Genomic DNA, 18473 nt, shown 5'->3' with positions numbered 1-18473 from the left:
TTTAACTATATTTTCAAATATAATATATAAATATCAATATTTTTAATAAAATTCATGATTTTCCCTTGACCCAACGGGTCGACCCGTTCGGGTCGGGTCTCGACCCTAAAATAACGGGTCATTTCGGGTTCGGGTCAAATGGGTCACAGCTCGAAAAAAACCGGGTTTGTAACCCTAAAAAAATGGGTCGGTCGGGTCGAGTTTTGACAGGTCTAGTTATCAGCCATAGATGAATTAGAAATATTAAATTTCTTACCAAGAACTTGACCAAGTGTAATACCCCGTACTTTAGAATAAATATTTTAATAAACGTTATTAATAGAAATACACGGTAGTATGTCGTACATTATAATAATATGTGACATTATATTATACTATATATATATATATAAAATGAAACCCATCCACTAATATACCATACTATTCTAATAATAATAGGTTATTATTTAATTGTCGTAGCGATTAAAGGGAAAGGCGGTAATCGGTAGAAATAAAGTATTATATGGAGTATTATATTATACGTATTACATATATTATTTATAATAATAGCCTTTTGACCTAAATATACATATACATATATTATATAACCCCCCTTCTTCCCGTTTTCCATACTCAAATACCAAGAAAGAAAAAAAAAAAAGAAAACCGAGAGCGAGAGCGAGAGCGAGAGAGAGAGAGAGCTGTGTGCGGCTGAAACTCCCGATCATCATCATCCCCGTAATTCCGTCACCATCATCATCTTTTTCATTACTAAATTAACATTAGCATAACCAAACCTTTGTAGTCGTTTTCATTACCTTTGGCGCCTCCTTCCTCTCGCACAACGTCATCCTTACACATCGTTGTACTCGTCGTCGTCTTAAATATTGCATCAACATCGCCATCTGAATCACCCTATCCTTTTAGATATTTACCTATGTATCTTATTTTGGTAGTCAGTTCTTGATTTGTATTAGTAATCAAATTATGCGTCGTAATAATCGTCCTTGTAAGTCAGACCATGTACCTTTGTTTCAGACTGGTTTTAATCGTTTTGCGTCGGGTTTGCGTAGTCTCAATGATGGGTCGATGGGGTGTCGTACAGTGGTATTTAAGGGTGTCTGTTACGTTTTGTGAAATCTGTATCTTTCTCATTAGCCATCTCGACTTAAATAGGTACATAAATCCTCATAATAAGGAGGACCAAATCATAGGAAATATATTCTTAACAAATACCTCCTAATATTACGGTATAACACAATATTACGATATTATACGATATGTATTCCTAATACCCCCCTCAAGTTGGAGCATGGAGGTCCAAAATGCCCAACTTGCGGAGAAGGTAAGTGAATTGAGGAACACCCAATGCCTTTGTAAAAATATCAGCTAACTGCTCCGTGGTAGAAACATGGGCAGGAACAACCAAGCCGTCTTGAATAGCATCCCAAACAAAGTGACAATCGACTTCAATGTGCTTGGTGCGCTCATGAAACACCGGATTTTGAGCAAGATGAATAGCAGACTGGCTGTCGCAGAATAGACGCATAGGACACGAGAAAGGAATATCCAAACTCGCAAGAAGACCATTAAGCCATTTTAATTCACACACAACAGCAGCCATGGAACGATATTCGGCTTCAGCGGAAGATAGGGAGACGGTATGTTGTTTCTTAGTCTTCCACGAAACCGGTGAGTTCCCAAGAAAAACAAGCCACCCAGAAACGGAGCGGCGGGTCAGGGGACACCCAGCATAGTCAGAATCGCACCACCCCGAAACTGTCAAATCATTATCAGAGCGCAATAATACTCCTTGACCCGGACTGCCCTTAAGATAGCGAACCACGCGCAAGGCAGCGTCCATATGAACCTGTCGTGGCTGCTTCAAAAACTGGGAGAGAATATGAACAACAAAGGACAAATCGGGCCGGGTAACAGCAAGGTAAATAAGACGGCCTACCAATCGTCTGTAGCGCTCTGGATCGTCAAGAAAGGGTCCCTGATCAGTACGCAACTGATGGTGCTGTTCAAGAGGTGTAACCGCATGCTTTGCACCCAACAAACCCGTCTCGGATATAATATCAAGAGTGTACTTACGCTGATTAAGAAAAATCCCTTCGCTGTTCCGGGCAACTTCAAGGCCGATAAAATATTTCAAAGACCCCAAATCTTTCATATGAAAACAAGTACTTATGTAGGACTTGAATGTGGCAACAGCAAGCGAGTCATTGCCAGCAATAACAAGATCGTCTACGTATACAAGCACATGTAGGCGTACCTCGTCAACTGAGTAGGAGAATAAAGAGTAATCTGAGTAGGACTGATGAAACCCATAATCGCGAAGAGCACCAGCCAGCTTTGCAAACCAGCACCGGGGAGCTTGTCGGAGACGATATAAGGACTTTTTCAAACGACAAACCATTCCGTCTTTTCCGCTTCCAAAACCAGGTGGGAGTTTCATATACACTTCTTCATCTAAGTCACCGTGTAGGAAAGCGTTGTGAACATCCATTTGGTGAAGTTCCCATTTTTTGACAGCAGCTATAGCGAGAAAAGTACGGACGGTGACCATTTTGACAACGGGAGCAAATGTTTCACCATAATCCAGACCTTCCACCTGGTGGTTACCAAAGACAATAAGACGAGCCTTATACCGTTCAATGGAACCGTCTGACTTATACTTGATCTTATAGACCCAACGGCAACCGAGGGCCTTCTTACCGGTAGGAAGAGATGTCAAATCCCAAGTGCCATTGTTTTCAAGAGCATTAATTTCATCCTGCATAGCTCGACATCAGTTGTCGTCTTGCACGACAATTTTAAAGGATGACGGTTCAATACCGGTAGTTATAGCTGCAAGGAACTGTCAATGGCGAGTAGAAAACTTATCACAATTAATATAATTTGCTAAAGTATAGGGTGTACCTGAGGGCGGACTCGGTGAGCGAGATGGGGATGGACTTCGAGTGATGTCAAGTACATACCCGCTTAACCTCAAATTAGGGTACTTTATCCGTTGGCCACGACCCATTGCAGGGGCAGTTTGCTCGGAGGTGGACACATCCTCGGATGAGAGCATGTTGTTCGTAGTAGACCCATTGTTCACGGATGTAGTGGAGAGCTAAGTTTCAGAAGCACTGGAAGAGCTATTATCAGAATTATTGGGCATATTTGAGGAACCATTGGTACGCTGAGTGGACACGACATTGTCGGACCCCCCCCCCTCACCACAAAATATGGAAGGATTAACATTGAAGTCAGGGGAAGGCTGGTCAAAAATAGCAGCTGGGCCCTCCTTGACAGCAAGAGGAAATGAGTCCTCGTAAAAAATAACATCACGGGAGACAAGAAATTTTTCGGTCTCGAGATCATATACTTTCCACCCTTTGACATTATGCGGATAACCCAGAAATATACATTTACGGCTTCTTTGTTCAAATTTGTCACAATGAGTTTTTTGATTATGAACATAACAGAGGCAACCAAAAACACGCAAATTTTTGTAAGACGGAGAGACGCCTAATAAAACTTCATATGGTGTTTTATGGTCAAGTAATGCAGACGGTGTACGATTTATGAGATAGGCTGCAGTAAGGATACACTCACCCCAAAATTTCTTAGGAAGGTGACCTTGAAAACGAAGGGCTCGTGCAACATTTAGAATGTGACGATGTTTGCGTTCGACACGGCCATTCTGTTGCGGAGTACCCACACAAGATTTTTGGAAATGAATTCCCTTTGAGAAAAAATAAGCTGCCATACAATTAAACTCACTGCCATTGTCACTCCGTACCATTTTAACCTGCTTAGAAAATTGTGTTTTTACCATGGAAAGAAAATTCATAAACATGGGTGTAACCTCAGTTTTATCCATCAGTAAATAAACCCAAACTGACCGAGAACGGTCATCAACAATAGTGAGAAAGTATTTTAGCTCCACAAGACGAAGGGATGCGATATGGTCCCCATAAATCACAATGTATTAAATCAAAAATATCTTGAGCAATATTGTCACTCAAATCAAAACTATTACGGTGTTGTTTAGCAAGATGGCACACATCGCACACCTGGCTTTTATTGGAATGTAAATTACGAGCTAAAGGTATAAAATGAACCACTTTCTCAGCAGGGTGTCCAAGCCTTTGATGCCACAAGTCAGCCGTTTCAACCATGCCCATTTTATGAACCGAGAGCTTGTTGTCCGAGCGAAGAAAGTAAAGTCCATCCCGCAGCTCACCTACTCTAATCATCGTCCTCGAGACACGGTCCTGTATAAGACAAGAGTCTTTAGCAAATTGAAAAATATAATCATGATCAAGAGTCAACTGTGATACCGAAATAAGACTACAGGTAACACTAGGAATAAACAAAACCCTTTTAAGCAAAATGTCATTAGTGACTCGTACGGTGCCCATAATAGATGCCGTGACCTGTTGTCCATTAGGAAGGCCAACAGGTCGCGCGGGGATCGATATCTGCTCAACGAAACAGCTTAAATCACCTGTGACATGATTAGAGGCACCCGTATCGATAATCCAAGTATAAGACATACCAGATAACCGGTCAGTAGACGAGATAGAATTAGTAGAAACAGACGGATCAGCGGGAGAGTGCAGCACATTTACGCGAGCAGAGGAACTCGATGATGAGGGACCCGAGGATGACGCATGAACTGACCCACTGGCGGACCCGACTCCTTTTTTGCGATGTAACTCAGCAAGAGTGCGAGGCCGAGACCCCCACCAATCAGGAAAATTATTTGTCTTTATGAAACAAGAGGTAATGTCATGACCATACACGGTGCAATGAGTACAGTAAAGCTTCCGTCGTTCCAATTTTTCTGCCTCACGAATAGCTTTCCAGTCAGGAGAGGTGCGTGATGCACCAGGGACAGCGAAAGCGACAACATCCGGTGTATCGGGTTGGGCCGAGGCCGACCCTAATAAGAGGCGTTCAGCCTGTAAAGCGGCATGATAGCCACGATTAAGAGTGGGGAGAGGGTCAAGTTGAAATTGTTGATTACGGAGATTACAGTATAAATTACTATCAAGGCCCATAAAAAATTGGTGAAGACGTTCATTATCAAGTCGTTTAATCGCCTGAGAAGAGATGTCACAGAGACAGCGACCGCATTTACAGGCAAACGGAGGCTCGTAAAATGCAAGAGCGTCCCACAGTGACTTTATCTTCCCATAATACGTAGTGACAGACATACCTTTGAGTTGTTTGCATTCGCCAAGTTCAGTTTTAAGGGAATGGATCGACGTACCATCAACCACGACAAAACGCTCCTCCAAATCCTTCCACAGAACGGCAGCGTCTTCAACATACGGGACGCTTTCAAGAACAGAGGAGTCAATTGTATTACGAAGCCATTGAACAATGGTGCAATTGACGACCTCCCATTGTTCAAGCATGAATGTGTCAGTAAGTTTTGGTTGTGGAATAGATCCGTCACAAAAACCAAATTTGCGACGAGATTTAAGAGACATTCGCATAGAGCGACGCCAATCTTCATAATTGTGGCTCGTTAATTGTACTTGGGAAATTTTCAAACTCGGTAAATCACCATGTCCGAGAAAAAACGGTGAAAGGGGATCGATTCTTTGTGGGGTGTCGATAGTTGGAGTCTCTGTATGTGGGGTTTCTGTATGTGGCTACACAACATCGTTGCCTGCCATAGTTTTAGAAGAGGAGGGACGACGTTAGGGTTGGAAAAGAATAGACTGGCTCGATACCATGTTACGTTTTGTGAAATCTGTATCTTTCTCATTAGCCATCTCGACTTAAATAGGTACATAAATCCTCATAATAAGGAGGACCAAATCATAGGAAATATATTCTTAACAAATACATCCTAATATTACGGTATAACACAATATTACGATATTATACGATATGTATTCCTAATAGTGTCCTTGAGGTAATTTATGGGAGGTTAATAGTGTGTCACGGGCTGAACGAGAGCGGCAGCGTGTCCTCTGTTTTTGTGCGGTTTTGGCAAGACTTCGCGAAGGCTGTGCGTGACGTAGGAGTTGAGTCATGGTACGAACCTGATGTGATTAGTTAGTTTCATTATGGGTCATGTGATTATCGTAGTTTCAGACAAAATAGTTGCCGTCGCTGCGTGACCGTAAGCTGTCCTGTTTTGACCAAATAGTACGAGTAATTAGTACGAAGGGTAGGGGTTTTGATGTTTAGGTCTGCTTGTGCTTTACCACTTGCAGTTGCATTACTAAATATAGTGGGTGGTTATATATCATGGGCGATTGATTAAATAAACATTATTAATATTAGGGTAGTTTACATGTCACGGATGATTCGGGTATAATGAATAGTATAATGAATATTGAGATGGGTTAGTTTTAAGACGGGTTTTACTTAATATTTACATATCGTTTTACAATTTAGATTAGTTAGTAATTATGTGAATTGTTATCTTACTTAGGTAACGGATTTGTGGAGGAGCACTTTTGACCTTACTTGCTTATTTAATTGATTGGATTTGCTTGTCGGGTACGAATTTCCTACTCAACTCGTATTTTATTATTATGTGAAGGTATATTGAATTGTGATGGATGACGAGGTTAATGTTAATATTATGAATGAGTATTGGAGACGGAGTATATGTGTATGCTAAGTTATTAATGGAGCCGTTTGACTGGATTGTTGTTGTTCATTATTGTTGGTTATATACGGTGTGGTGCGATGGTTGTTTAGTTGAGCATAACACGGAGAGTGTTACTGCCAATTGTGCATAGCGAGTAATCGTTACTGCCAGATGAGCATAGTAAGTAATTAATACTGTCAGAGATAGGTGTGCATAGTAAGTAATTACTACTGCCAAGTGAGCATGGTACGCAAGTACTACTGCCAGTTAAGCATAGCACGGTGTTAAGGGGGTTGTGCTACTGTCAGTGATATAAGTGAGTTGTATGGATGATGTGATGGGAATTTGAAGGATGTCTATTTTGGTTGAATTATTATTGTTGTTTAATTTATTCCTACTCAACCTCGTGGTTGACAGTGTATTCGTGAACACCTGTGATGAACCATAATGGGGAGCAGATTTGACAGGTACTAAAGATTAGCTGACTTGGGAGCTTTTGGAAATGCGTGAGGATTTGGCCAATCTATCTAGAAGTCTAGACCACATAGATTATGAGATCACTTTATTTATTTTCGCTGCGAGTTGTAATTATTTTATATCAAGTTTTAGTTGGTTAAGTTGTAATAAACATGTAATCGCTAAGTTTTGATTTAATGTACTTTGAGTTGGACTTTGTTATTCACTACCTCGGGAAACTAAGATGGTAACGCTCTTATTTACTTGGGATATCTAGCTAAAGGCTCCTGAATAAATGGGGGTGTTACAAAGTGGTATCAAAGAAAAACGATCCTCAGGCCTAACCAATGAATAATAATGAACTTAGGTTGTGTCTAAATAAAATGAACCCCGGGTAGAAACTGTTAGGAGCCCCTCTTAGTGCGGTTAAGAAAGATCCCTTAATTCGTACCTTGGCCCTTCCAGTTTTGAACCGGTTACCTTGAGAGATATTATAGTGTGGGATAATTTAAAATGAATATAGATTATTTCTCTTAGGAGTTTTGTTGCCTTGTTTGCATATTGTTTTCATGATTGCGGTTACGGGGACGTAACCTTGCTTTTACGGAGAAGGGATGTGATATGATTTTTACGCATTGGTATAAGCATGTGGGTATAATAAACGTATGTTGGAATGCATGTGGAAGGCGTAATTATGATTAACATGTGAAGTATTACGGAAATTGCGTGGAATTGTGAATAATGTGATTTGGTTGATTTCTCTAAATTTTATCCTTGATTGTTTTGGCTATCATTTACTGCCTGTTTAATATCCTTGCACGAAATTTTTATATGTGATAGTCTTGTGAGTTAGCTTTCATATACCGCTGGTCTCATGCTTGAATAGTATATAGTTTAGGAGAAATAAATATTTTAGTGGACAGTAGTCAGAATATTCCTGTACAGTGATGTTTTCGTCCCATATTTTTGTAAAAATTGCCATTTAAAAACTTTATTTATTAGGTATGATTCCAAATCCACTGTTTAAAAGATTCGTATATGTTTCTAAAATAATAAGCCACGTTGTAAGAAAATATTTTGGCATTTTATAGTGATTTTTACAAGTTGACCTAAGTTTCTGACAAGTTACTGTAAAATTTCTGTTTCGACCAAATAATTTGTAAAATGCATTATAAATTTACCTTATGAGTATTTGACTTGATTCTTTCTCTCCTGAATTGTTAACTCTCTGTATTTTCTAAAAAGTATAAGCGATCAAGAAGTAATTATGTTATTAATTATTAATGATTTTTAGAAGATGTAACATGTATGTTTTCTTAGCCTTGAAAAAAAAAATGTAAGTTTTGTTCTTATCTTTTGCACATTGAAATTTTGATGTTGTAAATTATGTGAAGTAGAATGACATGTTTAGTGATATGCGGAATGTATTGCCCTAAACCTATATACAGTATATAATTACATTAATTGCATCCATGTTTAAGTTAGACTTCGTTAGTGAGAAATAAACGCACAAGTAATAAAAAAAAAAAGAGTTATTAATTCACATATTGTTGTTATCTATTTACCCATTAATCGATGTTATAGTAATAATAGTAGTTGTTTTACACATATTGTTGTCTATTCACATGTTTTCGCTACGAGGTGTATTTCATGTTCTTGTGGTGTTATAATAAGCAGTTTAATTATTTCCGTTGTTTGGTATCTCGAATTTCGAGGACGAAGTTAAATTTTAGGTGGATAGAATATGATACTTCAAATATTTTGAATTTTTATTGTGGCACTTTTTGACAAGTATGATATAGTTTGATAATAATTAAGTAAATTGATTATGTTGCAATGATCATAAGTTCGAATGAGGTTCAGTTGTTTGGTTGTTTATAAATGTTGTTGTGGTAGTTGTGGGCGAACTTCGGGATGAAGTTCTTTTTAAGAAGGGAAGACTGTAATACCCCGTACTTTAGAATAAATATTTTACTAAACGTTATTAATAGAAATACACGGTAGTATGTCGTACATTATAATAATATGTGACATTATATTATACTTACTATATATATATATATATATATATATATATATATATATATATATATATATATACTATATATATATATATAAAATGAAACCCATCCACTAATATACCATACTATTCTAATAATAATAGGTTATTATTAAATTGTCGTAGGGATTAAAGGAAAAGGCGGTAATCGGTAGAAATAAAGTATTATATGGAGTATTATATTATACATATTACATACTCCATCCCATCCAAACCAAAGGTTACATTTGACTTTTTGACACTATTCATAATTGTAGATAATCTTTGGTATTATTAGTAATGTATAAGAGAAAACATAGTCATGCGAGATCTTGTTTGATTCATCATCATGAATTCTATAAGAATATCAAGTTTTTATAATTTTTAATAATGTGTAACTAAAGATATTCACGTTGCAAAACGCACCTCGACATGCATAATAAAGTCAAATGTAACCTTTGGTTTGGATGGGAGGGAGTATATTATTTATAATAATAGCCTTTTGACCTAAATATACATACACATATATTATATAACCCCCCTTCTTCCCGTTTTTCATACTCAAATACCAAGAAAGAAAAGAAAAAGAAAACCGAGAGCGAGAGAGCGCTGTGTGCGGCTGAAACTCGCGATCATCATCATCCCCGTAATTCCGTCACCGTCATCATCTTTTTCATTACTAAATTAACATTAGCATAGCCAAACCTTTGTAGTCGTTTTCATTACCTTTGGCGCCTCCTTCTTCCTCTCGCACAACGTCATCCTTACACATTGTAACACCCCCATACTCCAAGTGCTTTACTAGGACCACTTAAGGCATGGAAGTGCTACCATCTCGGTTACCCGAGGCAATGATAATCATAAGACAATAAGGAAACGTACTTTAAAAGTAAACATAGTTTAAGTGATTACATGATCAAAACCAAAACTGGTAAACTGAAATACAAGGTTCTCGGGACGGTCTCTTGCTAAAACTATCAAAGCTACAAAACACCGTCGACACAAATGAAAGACTTCTAACTGCTACGTGATGACTCATCCCAGCTATCCCATACGTATCATATCATACCTGCTCAATAACTGCTCACCACCCCCGAATGGATCACCACAGTTTTTAAAACATTAAACGGGGTCAGTACTAATCACACAATTTATATAACCAACACTACAATAAACAACACAGCTCAAACAATCACACACAATCACCCACTCCAAACAATCTCCGTCACCGACTGTCCACTGGACCAGCCCTGCCAGTGGGGGACCGCAGCCGTACCCACCAAATCCCCGCTCATCATACCGAGCGATAACCCTGTCCCATTAATGTGCACATCCCCTTCCGTGGCGGGTTCCACGAAGGGCGAAACTAGGGTGTGAACCCACTCCCGCAAGTGACTCCACTCAGCCGAGAATGCATCTCAAGAACCAGAGACAAACAAATAGCAATCACAATACAACATCAATAACCGTCTGAATCAATCAACAATCACTAACTACAGCACCATCACCACACATAATGTAATTAATACTGAGTAGGGAAACCCTACCTGGAATGCAACACAAACATCAGACGATCTAGCAGCTGTCTCAAAACCTTTCCTCTACGAACCCTTCTCCTATACACATAATCATACAATCACTACCACATCAACATAAACATATAAAACCCCCAGTCCCAAAATTAGGGTTTTAACGAAATTAATTAAATATAACAAATTCGGTACGTAGATCTTACCCTCGACGCAAGGATCACAAAGATATAAAGAACGACAGGATCCGACACTTCTAGCTCCGGGATTTGCTAATAATGCGGCGAGATTGATTCAACGTAACTTCTAATCTTCTCTTGAAGGTTTTTAGATTGTAAAAGTGTTTTGAGAAAAGTGACGAAAGCCTTATATATAATTCCCGCATTATTAATAAAACCCGTCAAAATATTACCCGTAAACCGGGCTACTCGATCGAGTAGCTGAGGTACTCGATCGAGTGCCCCCTTACTCGATCGAGTATCAAGGTTACTCGATCGAGTATCCAAAAGGTCAGAAACTATTTTAAACTGCAAACCACCCTTACTCGACAGAGTAAGGCCCACTCGATAGAGTACCCAGAGGCTCATAAAACCGTAGTATTACAGTCTTCCCTTCTTAAAAAGAACTTCGTCCCCGAAGTTCAACCCATACATAAAAACGAACATACTAACTCGGTCAAGGCGTAACAAAGCTACTAAGAACTCAAAACAAAACCCCAACTTATAAAACATGAAACGCTGAACTCTTAACACCAACTCCACCAACTATTCCTACCTCCACACATCGCTCACGATGTCGTATCAACTACATCATAAACTCTCCCGACACTAACTCCATACACTACTAACTACGATGCACTAACGCTGCTTGCTCCATAATATATCATCCACTACCAAATCCAATATCAAGACACTCATAGACATCAAACGGAATGTTACATTCTACCACCCTTAAAAGGAACTTCGTCCTCGAAGTTTACTCACACACATAACCTCATCATCCAACTGTCAACACTAGTGAAATATTCTCACACTCCTAAACATCACACTACTACAAGGACGGCCATGGCCTTTTAACAACATCAACCATAAAATATACAACTTCATTCTTTATGCTACACCAGCACTCTACTGTGAATATACTACCATATGCACAACTATCAAAATCTCTTTTATCGCATCCTACTCCTCTTAAGATAAATGTTACGTCCTCGTAACTCACTAATACTATATCCTTAGTTATATCATCTCATTATTCTCATGACCATCACATGTCATAGATAACCACCTATACTCTAAGCACTCGCCATGCATATATCCAAGGCTCTCTTACTTAAACAATTCTCATACTTCAATTCACTCGTCACACCCCTAACCTGTACCTCAAAATCTTTAGCTTAACCCAAAACTTCAACTTTTCCACATTATCGCAATACGACATACCTCTCTATATAAAATATATAAAACTCCCATCGTGTAATACCCGCCTTTTTAAGACCCTTTGACCAGCATTGACTGACCTTGAGAGCGGGAATAGTCTTAGAAAGGCGTGCCAAGTTATCTTGGGTTACGAGTTGGGAGTGGTACTCAATAGAGTAGAGGCTACTCGATCGAGTAGCTTAGTTACTCGATCGAGTAGGGGGCCACTCGATCGAGTATGTTGGGTACTCGATCGAGTATCGAGTTTTCAGCAAGGGTTTTTAATCGCGTTTTGTTAAATGCGCAAATCATTTCCGCCTCATTCTTCCCATCCATCAGTCGCCTCTTTCCCTTCCCTTCACCACAAAACCTCCATGGAAGCCCCTTTGAAGGTCCTTGTGCCTTAGGAGAGCGTAGCTTGAGTCGGGTAGCGGTCTTTTGCCGGGTTTCTCCTTATAGGTATGTCATAATTATCATCACTATTCCCATCGTGGCTATTAGGGTTTTCTTGGTAGTAATAGATGGTCGTGTTGTCCTTATAGGCTTTGCTTGGTTGTTGATTATGGCATGTATCGGCATGGATTGGTTGCGGTTGCTTAAAGGTAGGTTCGCCTACTCAGTTTCTGTAGATAGTCTAGTGTGTCGATCGTTGTATCATTGTTGTTGATATGGTGATTGTGACTGTTTGTCTGTGGTTCTCGAGATGCGTTCTCGGCTGAGTGGAGTCACTTGCGGGAGTGGCTTCATGCCCTAGTTTCGCCCTTCGTGGAACCCGCCACGGAAGGGGATGTGCACATTAATGGGACAGGGTTATCGCTCGGTATGATGAGCGGGGCTTAGGTGGGAACGGCTGCGGTCCCCCACTGGCAAGGCTGGTCCAGTGGACAGTCGGTGACGGAGATGGAGTGGAGTGCCTGATTGTGACCGATTGTCTTGTGTGGTTTTGATAGTTGTTGGTAACTTTGGTGTGTCTTATCTCAGTACTGACCTTGTGTGGTTGTCTTGTTTGTTTATGTGTCTGCCGTGATCCCCTATGGTGAGCAGTCTGTCTTAGCAGGTGTTGATGTGGTTGCTAGCTGAAACCCGGGCAGGGATGAGTCGCCACGAGAGTTAATAGTTATAGCAAGTAGACTTGAGTTGTATCTTTTATACCGTAGTCGGATAAATCACTTGTAAAGTAACGTAATAGTTCTTTTATCGGCATTTGATCATTATTATCCTCGGGCAACCGAGATGGTAACACCTTTATATGCTAAGGAAGGCCTAGTTAAGGCTCCTCTGTATATGGGGGTGTTACAAAGTGGTATCAGAGCGACGATTTTGGAATCTGAAACAAATGAACGTAATGAACGTAGGGAGTCTAATAAAATGAACCTGGTGTATGTGTAATGGGAGCCCCAGCTGATGCTAGGTTTTGGGTGAATAGGCGCCCTCATTTCAAAATCTTGGCCCCATGATGCTTAAGCCAGTCATAGGGAACGGCAATGTGGAGTCTGTGTGTATATGTGTGGCGTGTATGCTAATTGTGTCAGAACTACCTGTAGTTGAGCCTTAGTTAGCGTTAATAAGGATGTGATAGCTGTACTTGGGTCGTGTTTAGTGAAGTGTTGGCATGATTAGTGAGCTTGTATGATGATTTTGAGATACGTGACAAAAGTCTATTCGATAGAAATGCTTGGGAATGTGAATGGGTGTGTTATAATTAAGGATGAACATGGTGGTGTTTTCTATAAGTTGATGATGACGGTAGTCACATACGAGTTTATAAATCCTACCGTAATTACTATGATAATAGTTATAGTATAGTTGAATTATAATTCGAGACATAGCATATAGTAATGTGTTTATGCCTTATTTGTTGGTTGAAATTTTTCCGCTGCGTAATATTTGATTCGTGCAAGATGAATTGCTTATGATAGAATGTAAGACATGATAGAATAAATTGTTTTGAGAAGTATGTATTTATATGATATGTGAAAGAAGGAATTGATGTTAATTATACGCTTCGAATTGAAGTGAACACGAGTTTAGTAGTAACAAGTAAAGTAAGTTTAAGTGTAATATGATGGCGTGATTATGTTTATAGAAGGTTCGGTAGCAGGTAAACCGAGTAGAGTAATTTGTGTAGTGTAAGTGGAATAAACTTTATTTGTTTGATGATATGGTATGCTTTGTTAATAATGGTAATGCGTGAATGAGTACGATAATTAGTGCCGAATTCCGAACTTAGTTTGGTATCGACGCGCGGTGCTGTTTTTGCAGGAATCTTCAATTTACTTCGTATTTCTGACCGAGTACTTAACTATACTTGACCGAGTGCGAGTGCTTACTAGACCGAGTAGACCTCACTCGATCTAGTTAGGAAGCTATGGCGTCGGGATGTGGGAAAAATTCCTGCAGATACTCGACGAATTAGCGCCTACTCGATCGAGTAGGGTGGTACTCGATCGAGTACCCTAGGCACTCGATCGAGTAGGTTACTGTACAGTGAATCCTACGGGTTTCTTAAAACCCCTAATCCTTCTATTTCTTATTCTTCTTCCTCTATATTTCGAAACACCTAAACACCTAAGCCTTATTTCCTCTCAAATTCTCTCATACTCTTGGGTTAGTGGTGATTCTTGGGTTGATTTCTTTGTTTAATTTCGTTTCTTTACTTTGCTACTCAATAAAGGTATGCTTTTCTTCCTAATTTATATAATTTATTGACTTGAATGTGTTAGAGTAAGGATAAAATCTGAAATTTCGATTCATATGGATAGATTGTTGCTTTTAATGGTTGAAATATGATTCACATGCCTTCTTTCCATGTTTGTTGGTGATTAATTGCTGTACATTAGACTAGAAATTGCAAAAATTGAAACCGAAATTTCTAGGGTTTGCAAAATTGAAATTGATTTTTGATTGTTTTACAATGATTAGATGATGGAATTGAGTCCTATGTATTGTTTATATCATATTGAAGGATGAATTTTGATGATTTTCACCTTAGAAAGTTGTCTTAAAACTCCGTCTGAAAAGTGCCCCAAATGGAATTTCGTGATATATATGTGGAATTTGGTGTTGTATATGAATGATTAAGTACATTTTGAACTTCAATATGATAGTAGTGATGCTGTATGACGAAGAACATGTCGAAATAATTGCAGCTGTAAGACCGTCTGACAAGTTTAATGGAGTCATTTGTCTTGATATTGAAGATAATGATAATATGCTACTTTTCCATGAACTGGCACTATGCTTCACATGTACTAGGTGTATATGGAGTGACCTTAGGATCATGCTAGGAAGTTAGGATTCGTTGAACATGTGTATTCCCCATGACAAATTTTTCATAGCTATGGTTTATGAGTAGCTGTAAACTGAGTTTATATATCAATTTGAGGAAACTGTTGGTGAATGTGTGTACCTAGCTGAGCATTCAAGGTTAATGGAATGAATCATGTGCTTCACATGTCGAATTGGTTGATAAAATTGTGTACTAAACTGAGTATGTAAAGTCCACATTATATGAATTATATGTTTACATTTTATACAAACTTGTCTGAACATATGCCAAAACAGATGCCGAGACTGAACCTAGGGATTCGTCAAAGTAAACGGGGAGGGTAATCGGCTGAGAGGCGGGGAGGGAAGCGGACCCGTGGTACCCGATTCCGGAGTACCCTTCCGTTGTTTTTGTCGATTTCAAGCAGAGAGAGCGTTTTGTAGCTTTACAAAAACGCAAGATGAGACCTACGAGGTGTATAGACACTACTTTGTTGGAGGAATTCGAGATAGAGACGGATGTCCGTCACATATTTGAGACTTTGGGTCTTCTTGGATTGTATAGGCTGAGGAAACACTCCTATCCTTTTCTTACCCCAGTTTATGAGCTCCTTTATCTATGACCCCTGGCCGTTGAGTTTCGGTTGATGAACACTAGTTTCTTGCTTTCTATGGACCGGTTGCGTCTCACCTTGGGTTGGCCAAGCCTCCCAAGGACTCCATCACCGATATCCTGCTGAGTGCGGTGTATGCCGCTAATGCCTTGCCTGACCAGGAAACCACTCCTACCTCAAGTAACATGCTGATTAATGATGTTCAGCATGTCACATTGAAGATCTTTCTCCGTTCTCTCTCGAACCTCCTTTATGATCGACCGGATATCGATGGTGAACAACCATGAGGTGCTAATTCGATGTCCTACTTGAACCGGAGGACGGACCGGAAAAGTGGTCTTTAATGCTCCTTCTATGGTTTGTCTTTGCCCTTGCCTTGATGGCTCTTTGCCTCTTTCCCGGTACTTGAGTTGTGGCGCCATCGCCACTCGGTTAGCTGAAAAGCTAACCTCTTTCGAGGCTTCTTCGGAGTACGTGCCTCTAGCTACCCCAGTGCCCACCATGGACCGTGACTACTATCTCGACCTTAAATGGTTGAGGACTTTGGCTGACGGTAGCCTAGCTTGGAGGGTGTGGGGCGTGAGTTGGATGAAGATTCCAGCTCCTGAGCACCTCCCACCCACGGAGCCCTTAGAGCCGACGGTAGTGACGGTGGACTCCGATGATGAGGAGGAGGAGGAGGAGGATGATGATAGACCCCGCCATCTGCAGACCTACCTCATCGACGACACCATTCTCGAGGTGATGCCAGAGCCGAAGAAGGGAGAGAATGCGTCGGTCGTGGCAGTGGAGAGACCTAGGTTGGGGAGAAGACCCCGTCGAGTGAGGCAGAGGACCTCAGAGACTAGGCCACGGCCGGTGGCACCATAGCAGCAGCAGCCTTTTCCGTGCTACCCTTACCTCGACACCCCGGAGACGCGATCCAGCTACTTGGCGAAGAGAGTGTCATCTACTTTGACACTCCGGAACATGCACGAGATGGCGTACGCACAGGGGATAGGGACCGAGGGACCGCACCCGGTTTGGTGGAGTGGAGTTGGGGACTATACAGGGGTTTTTCATTCCTATGGGGTGGATCAGTCGACGTGGGGGACACCTCAGTCTTTTGCCTACGGTGGCTTGACTCCATCGTACGTGAGTTCGGGAGCCGGAGCCGGAGGAGATGCGGGGATTGGGGCATCGGGAGCGGGTACTTCGGGAGGTGGCGGCGATGATGAGGTGATGGTCGATCAGCAGCAGCAGCAGCAGCAGGAGGAGGAGTGATACTCCTTGTTTATATCCTTGTTCATGATCGTTGGTAGTAGTGGTTGGTAGTGTTGTTAGATCTCGGTAGTTGTTTACGTTGACGTTTGGTTATGGATTTGTATTGTTGGCCATAAGGCCGGATTTGTTACTTAACTTTGTTGCAGGATCGTTTTGGGAGTCGGGAAATCATCCCGACTCAAGTTATATAACAGCTATGTTTACGTATGTTGGGTTATGACGAGTTTTATAAGGCACCTTGGCCTGTAGGTACTCGACAGAGTACCCCGTACTCTATCGAGTAGCTGCAGGAAAGAGGGATAAAAAGTATTCTAATCTGTGGGCTACTCGATCGAGTAGCCAAGACACTCGATTGAGTAGCATGTTACTCGATCGAGTACCGCTACATACTCGATCGAGTAGCACTGTTACAGGAGGTTTTCGAAAATTAAAAGTGTGTAATTGTTTTATAATTGCACGTTTGATGTTTAACATGGTTATTAGTATATAGTAACACCTTTGAACCGTTAATCTCATATGTTGGAACCCAAGCTTCGATTCTATATGCATATTTGTAACAAGTAGTGAAGTGATGACGATCTCTTATTGTTTTAATTTTAACATATGCCATATTTCTATCTATCCGTTGAAGTTCCACCTTTTCATACATTTTTACATATGGCTTTTATTTAATGTAATGCTGCAAGTAATAGGTAAGGTGTCTTGTAATTTTCGATGGTGAACTTCGGGGACGAAGTTCCTTTTTAGAGGGGAAGAGTAATGTCGCGAAATGAAAAGGCTGTTTTTGAATTATGTTTTGCTTGTTTATAATGTTTTGATGGTTAATTATAAAATTTCCTGAAGTATAAGTGGTTACTTTAGTTCTTTAAAGTGGATGTGATTGTATGTTTCAAGAGACGGTCATGAAGAAATAGTTATGGTGCGATGAATCGTAATTGAATCACGTTGCCAAGTAACACGGTGGCATTAGTTGTACCACATGAAAGTTGATGTGAGACATGTTCCAGATTGATAGTTTGATAGTTGTTACCATATGTTGGGTGATCGTGGGTGGTGATTCGCATTGCGAGTTTGATGTTTTATATAATATATAGAGTAACGGTTGACGGTGATAATGTGTGTATGATAGTAGTAAGAGTCGTTACAATTAGAGCGTAGACAGTGATGATGATGACATGGGGGGGATGGTATTCCTGGGGAGTTATGACTTGAATAGGAAGAATGGTAATGTCGTGTTTAACCGTGTCTTGTGTGTTGAGATAGGTGAGTTGAACTTCGGGGACGAAGTTCTTTTAAGGG

The 18473-nt window shown here is 40.3% G+C and overlaps 1 protein-coding gene across 1 annotated transcript; it reads right to left on the bottom strand.

Moving 5' to 3' along the window:
• Positions 1 to 3887: 3887 nt before the first annotated feature.
• LOC141629910 (uncharacterized) lies at positions 3888 to 5471 on the bottom strand. Its single transcript, XM_074442828.1, has one exon. The coding sequence runs from the start codon at positions 5469 to 5471 to the stop codon at positions 3888 to 3890; it is 1584 nt and encodes a 527-aa protein (XP_074298929.1).
• Between the last annotated feature and the right edge of the window lie 13002 nt (positions 5472 to 18473).

This window comes from Silene latifolia, chromosome Y (genome assembly GCF_048544455.1).
Source record: "Silene latifolia isolate original U9 population chromosome Y, ASM4854445v1, whole genome shotgun sequence".
Classification (NCBI taxonomy): domain Eukaryota; kingdom Viridiplantae; phylum Streptophyta; class Magnoliopsida; order Caryophyllales; family Caryophyllaceae; genus Silene; species Silene latifolia.
The sequence above is the reverse complement of the archived record's forward strand: the minus strand, read 5'-3'. Positions and strand labels throughout refer to the sequence as shown.